This window comes from Semicossyphus pulcher, unplaced genomic scaffold (assembly GCF_022749685.1).
Source record: "Semicossyphus pulcher isolate SPU_LCO1_2020_fin unplaced genomic scaffold, fSemPul1.0.p SCAF_7, whole genome shotgun sequence".
NCBI lineage: Eukaryota > Metazoa > Chordata > Actinopteri > Labriformes > Labridae > Semicossyphus > Semicossyphus pulcher.
This window is the reverse complement of record NW_027211748.1, coordinates 5,545,879-5,553,808: the sequence shown is the minus strand read 5'-3', so window position 1 is coordinate 5,553,808 and position 7,930 is coordinate 5,545,879. Positions and strand designations below refer to the sequence as shown.

Genomic DNA, 7,930 nt, shown 5'->3' with positions numbered 1-7,930 from the left:
ATTTAAAGGACCTGTTTTGATATTTTTCCGGCTGAATGAACAGGATGACGGACACGCGCCACACGAGTGCCCTTCAAACATCCAGCTGCTTCAAAATAAGCAGATGCACTAATTATGTGCACATTGTGAGACAGGAGATGAACGCAGGGCCTCATTTGATCAGCAGCCTGCTGCCCTGCTTCTAACAGCCGGTTATTGTGTGCCCCCCTCTTATCTGGCCCTTGATGCTGTGTCCATAGCAACAGCAATACAGAGACACCGCTCAGTGACAGCGGAGGGAGGCTCGATGGATGGGCTGTTTGAGATGATAACAGCGTTTGTCTGTGCAGGTTACATAGACTCAAAAAATGCAGTATATTGAGTTTATCTGTCTGTGACTCTCAGCAGATATTTTCCCAGCTATATAAGAACATACCATTGCTGAAAATGTAGTTTTGTAGCTAGGAATAAGCTAGTCACTAAAGGTTATTAAAATTGGGATTCCCCTTAGTTGTTTGTGTAGTAGTTTGACATATAACACTTGCCAGATGAAAAGTGAACTACTTTTTACACTGTTACTGGAACCAGTTTAACTTCTCTGGAGTTGTTTTGTTTCTTCTTCGAGAGCAGTGATTGTCACACACAAAGTTTTATGTATGTTAAATATATCAGACTTGGTAATAAGTCACAGCTTTAAACTTTAGTCTCTCTAACAATCAGCAGGAGAAATTTGGGACTAACTCACCATATTCAACCAGCAGCCATTTCCCTCTGACGTCATGCTAAGGGTTGGATGCTAACATGCTGTTATAATGTTGTCCTGCTGTGTTACAGGTTGTAAGCCAAGTACATTTGGAGTATCTGACTAAATATTTAGTGTTTTAATAATTCTAGATTGATAATCAACTGAAAAAAAGGGAGGAAATCTGACCACATTTCAAGTAAAAACAATATATTTGATAACCTGTTGGCTTAGTCAGACAACAGCTAACGTTAGCATTCAGCCACTTACAATACTACAATAATAATATTACCACAAGCTAGGATGTGGCTGAAAGCCAATGTTACCGTTTGTAGCTTGGCTTCATTAAACAGGGAAGGAAATAATTAAAAATGTGCTTCCTTGTAAAGGTAACGTTAGCTGGATGAATGCTAATTTTAGTTGTTGTCAAATGGTAGCTAACAGCAACCAGGAACAAAGTAGTACTTCATAATAACAGACTTTTAGCTTCCCACCGAGCGTGATAGCAGAGGAAAATGGCCGCCACATGAATATACACCAACGATAATAATTATCATCAATGGAGAAAATGCACATAATTCTGTGGTTTGATAATGTTTTATAATCTATAAAACCTTGTCCTGACTCATCATTTCATTTGGGAATAAAAGAAGAATAAATGTGGAAATATAAAGAGGAATACATAGAGGTGACTTTGAAAATTGTGTAAACATTTTCATTTATTTTCATATTTATTTGTTCATATATTTCTTAATATCTTAAATATCAACAAATTAATGTATTTTTAAAATAACAATCTCGAAGATTTGAATAAATGTCTGTTAAGTCTCTATCTATCGTCGAATGTAACACAATGGTGATTGAGCCTATGGCCTGCTGATGAAAGCCTTTGCATTTGCAGTATATAGTATTATTACAGACTGGGTGTCTGTGGCGACTTTCGGTGAAAAAATCACAAGCGGCGCCCAGTTAGTGATGCGTTTACATCACCCAGCAGTGGTTGGTCTGCCAAAGAGGGTAGGCGGAGCTAAGCGGCTGCAAGTGTTGCGAGTAAACAGTAATCTACTATGGCTGAACAAACAAAGAAAAGATCAATGACTACAGGTACAACTTCAAGAAGAAGTGAAAATCCAAAGAAAAATAAACAAATTCGACGCTCAGATGAAGGCAAACAAATGAAGGCGACTGTCAGCGAGGAAAATCAAGAGTTACAACCTGAGCCAACCGTGGACGTCACACATGCAACACTGTCTGGATATCTGAGAAGTGTGTTACCGTACAATTACCATTTATCGCCAAAGATGCCGCCAAAGAGAACGAAACTGAGATCTTCAAGATTACAACCTTAGATATATGTATTTTTCATTTATGTTATTAAGATAAGAGTTTAATATTTATTTATTTATTCATATATAAATGTATCGCTTCATTAAGAGCCTGAAAAGCAGACCTGCCCAATGCCAGATGATTGACAGCTCTGCCCTTAAAGGAAAAGCAAAAGCAATAGTAAAGAAAAGAGAAATAAAAGGATACACATTAATATGGTAATGTGATAACTGGACTATACAGCCAGACATATGAGTAGGGACAAACTAAAGGACAAACATTAACGCAGACTCTACAAGCAGTTTCTTGCAACTTAAAAATATAATTTCTATATCATATTTCATATTCTATAAAAGACTCATTTAACACGTAGTAAAAAGTAAAGATTTTAAATTACTTTTTTCGTTCTCCACTGCTGTCACTGTAAGAATGCAATGAAAGACGCTGCTGTCCTGCTATCCCTCTGCCAAGTATGTGTATGTAAATGTAGCCGTGGTGAGGAGGAAATGAGAATGAAAAATGCCTTCAGCCGCCCACAGAATAAGTACGAGATGTCGCAACAATGCACGTCCCATGCAGAAGGTCCCTCTGTAAATACTTAATAGTTATGTATTGAATGGAAATCCTTGAGGAAGTTTGCCACACCTTTAACAGTAAGGACTTGATAGAACAAAGTTTGATGGTGTCAATATCTTGTTAATACAAATTCCTTCTAGTTTTTTCTAGCTGTGTATTGAAAATAACTATATTTTTGAGCTGGTTCTTAAAAACAGAATAAAAAATGGGTTAGTCTGTTTTTTTACACCAAGCAAACTTAAAATATGGGTTGTAACGGGTGCTAGTTCTGCCAGGACTTACTTCCTTAGCAGAAAAGTTAATGAGTAAAGCATTGATAAGGCTGCAACACAGTGCAGAGGTTGCAGTAATAATGCGAAAGTGATTATTAAATGTCTATTCATGATGACAATGGACGGGCTCATGTCATGTGATGAAACCTCATGACTGTGACCCCTAAATGCCTGAGGTAGAAAACTGCAAGGCATTAGAAACCTGCTCTTTTTTAGGTTCAGATGAATAAAATCAGAGTAGTGCATTATAACTGGCAGTAAAGGTAATCTACAGATTAAAGGTGCCTCTATGCATTTCAATTGTGAAAACTGAGGGAATATGGAGGTTAGATATGTCACACAAGGGATTATTTTATATCCGTGAAACTATTTCCTGGAGGCCTTTTTTCACATCCTTATTTTATCCTGCGATGCGGTTTCACAAGAGCATATGAAATTCCCAGAAAGGGATGTAGAAAACTGCAAAGTCATGCTGTGTAGGGGGGTTGTGCTTTCAGGACTGGGCTGAGGTGGGCTCTGAGCTCGTTCTAACCCATGTTATCGCGAGAACTGAGCGGCGGTATAAATTCCCCATTCGAGGCTGTCAGCTCCTGCACTCCTTTTTCTCCTGTGACTGACGGTGTTGTGAGATCAAAGCTGAGGTATGTGTTAAAAAATACATTTAATAATTTTAAACTCATGCTTTTTCACTTGTTTTTGTGTTTTAAAGTGTTCAGTTGTTTGGTTTATTTACGCAGTGGAGTTTTTTTTTAACTACGTAGCTGTTGAATCACAATTCAACAAGTGCTTTTCATAAAATGATTTTAGTTTTCATTCGACAAACGCAATAATGTCTTAACATGTTTAAGTTACTTAATGAATATGTTAAGCCTTTGATAGTTTGTTTTTGGTAACTGAAAAGTTTTCATTGACAAGATTACTCTATAGCTTACTCTCAACTTAGGTCCATCATAACATTTCGCATTTTTGATGCTTCATTTGGTGTGAGCTATAGGCTTTTTATTCCAACCGCTCTCGGGCGTAATAATTTTAACTTAAACACTGAACACAGATGGCCAAGGGTTTATAAAAGTGCACGGACGCGTTTTGACAAGAATGTAAAAAGTATAAAATGGTAATAAATACCCATATGCGGAAACACCTGTGAGAGTTACTACAGAGAAGAAGTGAAAATGGCTCATAAGTTTCGTTGGTTGTCAGTTCATGCAACCAGTTTAACCAGCGTCTGAACTAAGGTTTAGATACAGAATAAGAAGATTATTATTATTTAACCTTTTTTGCTGGTTTCATAATAACTATTAAATCACAGTTTATTATACACATTGTTACTCATTTTCATTTTTGTTTTCTGAGTGTTTTCTGAGTGACTTCACTCTGGTTAACACATGCTGCATGTCCAAACTCGTTTAGTGTGTTTGACCTAAAAACCAGTCTATTATTTTCTTTCTCATGAATTTCTAAAACCCAGGTGATGTCAACAGATGATTTGTTTAGTCTGATCAACAATTAAAATCCTAAATTAGGTCAGTTTATTAGACAAAGTAAATACTACATACATACATACTAAAGAAAAGACCAAGGTGACGTTTGGTTTTTCTTGCTTTAAAAATAATGAAAGATTAATCCATAATAAAGATTATTGCACATATTCTTCTTTGCCTTGTATTAACACATAGTATATGTGTTAAAGCTGAAGTTATAGATAATACACTTACCTGAATGATCATTATGAAATCAATTTACTTATTAATACTATTTGATAATCGATTGATCAAAATAATATTCTGTTCTTTGCAAAATTATTATTTGCTGGCCCCAGCTTCTTAAACCTGATGATGTATGTGTATGTGATGATCTATGTTGAATGTTTCATGAAAGCTTAATTTGGTTAGGTAGCCACAAACAATGTTAAAACATCACTATGGAGTCTACTAATGTGATTGTGCATTTCACTGTTTTCAGATATTTTACAGACAGAACAATCACTCAATTAATTGAGTTACTAATCATTACAGTTTGTAAGAAAAATCATAGTTCCAGCCCTAAAATGCATTATGCTTTAGATAACAGACAGAACAATTGTACAATTGGGTTGATATTTGATATCAAAGATACATTATTTCTTTGTCTTGTAAATAAATAGGGGTTAATGTTTCCTTCCTCTGTAATCCGTTCAGAATAAAGATGTCTGCAGGCAAGGCACAGATTGGAAAACTGGCCCCGGACTTCACAGCCAAAGCGGTGATGCCAGACGGACAGTTCGATGACCTGAAGCTGTCGGACTACAGAGGTAAACCTCAACCAGCGTCTCATCCTCTGATGGTTGGAGGACGTGCTTTGATGACGCTCTCCTCTGGACTATGATTCACTGCTTTGTGATCCAACAATATACTGAATAGAAATCCATTTACACTACTGAAGAGTAGAATAAATTAGCCTGTAATTACCATGTGTTCATTGTCACATGACAAACACCGTATTTGTCTTTCCTTTGGTGCAGGGAAATATGTTGTGTTTTTCTTCTATCCCCTGGACTTCACCTTTGTGTGTCCGACTGAGATCATCGCTTACAGTGATGCTGCCGAAGATTTCAGGAAGATCGGCTGTGAGGTCATCGCTGCCTCTGTTGACTCACACTTCTCACACTTTGCATGGTAGTTACAAGGCTTTGTGTTTTAGGTATTAAAGGCACTCTTGTGGGTTTAGCTTTTGCAAACTCTTTCTTTTTGCTTTATGTTCTCAAAGGACCAACACGCCGCGTAAACAGGGAGGTCTGGGTAGCATGAAGATTCCTCTGGTATCAGACACACGACGCACCATCTCCACAGATTATGGTGTCCTGAAGGAGGACGAGGGCATCGCCTACAGGTGGGTGTAGAAATGTTCCCACACTGTTTATTCTGTTCTCATACGGATTCCTATACTAATACATATGTAATGCTTGCTAGTGCAATAAACATCCTCTGTCTGCTGAAAATCGTTGGAGAAATCCTGATTTTTAACATTTTATTTTCTGTTGTTAAAAATTACAATTACCTTTAATAAAAAAAATCAGCCTTAAATGTGTAATGAGAAAACAGTGATTGATTACATTTTGCTAGCTTTGACTCACTTATTCTCTCTGCTAGCATTGCACTGTTGTTGTTTGCTATCGTCACAAGACAATTTACCTTTGTTGCCACTCTACAATAGTAGTTGCTTGCGGCAAACATAATATGTATTTTTGCTGTTTAGGCTACCATTCTGGAAAAGAATAAAGAAGTAAAAAAAATTATGTTATCAGATTGGTGCATTGAGTTGCGTACTCGTTGATACCACATACAGCATTTTAGGCTGTATGGAAGGTGATTCCAATACTGTTGTATTGGAACAACTCTAGGTGGGAGTAAAAATGTAGAGTTGAGCTGTTTTAGTATAATTTTAGTAAAGAACAAAAAAAAATGTAATCAATAAAGCCAATGTAGGTTGCTGTTACTTTTTCTTGTGGTACAATTATGCACAAAAATGCACAAAAAGTGCACTAGATGCAAAACCCTAAAGTTGTTTCAGGCAGCAATTGAGCAAACTTTCCTGCTGTCACCTACAATTCAATTCTGGGTCCTTAGTCTTAAGACACTCATGAACCACCCTTTCTCTCTATTTTAAGGGGTCTGTTCATCATTGACGACAAAGGCATCCTGAGACAGATCACCATCAACGACCTCCCGGTTGGACGCTCCGTTGAGGAGACGATGCGTTTGGTCCAAGCATTTCAGTTCACCGACAAGCACGGAGAAGGTCAGTCACTGCTTTCCTATACTGCAAATATTGGGCATTTTATTGTGTGTATTGTAAACAGCGTTAATTAAACTATTTCACATATGGTTGTATTGATAATTTAACTTTTATACTTTGGTCAACATTACATTACTAAAATCCAAAGTTGCTATTGGCTGTTGGGAAAAATTTGCACCAAATAAGTCAGGCAGGAAAAACACCAGAAAGGCTTATTTAAATTCTTCTCATTGCTGATTTTTTCCTTGGGCTTTACATTGCTGATTGTAAACATGAAGCACGTATACAACCAGAGCTCTAATGCATTTTTCTGCTTTAAGACAACATTATGTCATTTATGTGCATCATATTGGCCCAAGTCTTTACAGTCTCATCTACCGGGCCAGGACTCATTACAGGCTTATCTTTTCAGTCTGCCCAGCCGGCTGGAAACCAGGAAGTGACACCATCAAACCCGATGTCCAGAAGAGCAAAGACTTCTTCTCCAAGCAGTAATAAACCCAGGGCCAGAGTCTGCCGCTTGCTCTAGGAGATTTCATTTAGAGATTACATTTCCAGAGAACAATATTTAAGTCAGCCGCTGTGCCTGTGGAGGATCAGTTAGGAGACGGTTTCTCTAGTGTGTCCTCGTGTCTGTGGAGTGTAATAGCGCACTTATGACCAAAGTGTGTAACTGTGTAATCATGTTGTGGTGATGTTACACTGTAAGACTGTGCTAAATGTTCACTTTCTCGTAATTCCTCACAATTGTGAGATAAAAAGGACCACACACAAGCATTTTTACTGAAGTGAAGCCACAAACACCACTCGACATTGTGTTTTGTTTTTTGTCTTTTTTACAGTGAACCACACATGTTCTTTCATCTAAATAAAGAAAACAGTTTATAACACTCTCTCAAGGAACATTTACTTAAAAAATAACAGTTGATAAGTTAAGTTGTTTTATCTCATTTGTTTTCAGTGTCACCAGTTTTAAGTCAGGTATATGTTGGTTTTATTTGTTTGATTTCAAGTACAATAATATATATTTTCAAAATAAGAGCATCAGGTCGTGGTACTATGATTCAATTTTTATTATTTATTACATATGGCACCACTATGAACATAAATGAACATACTGACAGAAATAAAAATAATGGTATAATATAAACTACCATATCTATGGTACTAGAAGTCTATTGCAGAATTATGTCTATGTATAAAGACTTCAATTTGAAGTTAAAGTAAATATGCTTTACCAGATAACAGGATGCCATTGTTT

General features: G+C 36.8%; 1 protein-coding gene across 1 annotated transcript; it reads left to right on the top strand.

Moving 5' to 3' along the window:
- Nucleotides 1–3,469: 3,469 nt before the first annotated feature.
- Nucleotides 3,470–7,562, top strand: prdx1 (peroxiredoxin 1). Its single transcript, XM_069684042.1, has 6 exons — nucleotides 3,470–3,536; nucleotides 5,073–5,185; nucleotides 5,396–5,549; nucleotides 5,641–5,763; nucleotides 6,542–6,672; nucleotides 7,082–7,562. The coding sequence occupies exons 2-6, from the start codon at nucleotides 5,080–5,082 to the stop codon at nucleotides 7,162–7,164; spliced, it is 597 nt and encodes a 198-aa protein (XP_069540143.1). The 5' UTR covers nucleotides 3,470–3,536; nucleotides 5,073–5,079; the 3' UTR covers nucleotides 7,165–7,562.
- Nucleotides 7,563–7,930: the final 368 nt, after the last annotated feature.

Coding starts and splice junctions, on each gene's coding strand:
- prdx1 (XM_069684042.1), top strand. CDS start 5,080: ATGTCTGCAGGCAAGGCACAGATTGGAAAACTGGCCCCGGACTTCACA. Junction 5,764..6,541: donor GACGAGGGCATCGCCTACAG/GTGGGTGTAGAA, acceptor CTCTATTTTAAG/GGGTCTGTTCATCATTGACG. Junction 6,673..7,081: donor CACCGACAAGCACGGAGAAG/GTCAGTCACTGC, acceptor TTATCTTTTCAG/TCTGCCCAGCCGGCTGGAAA.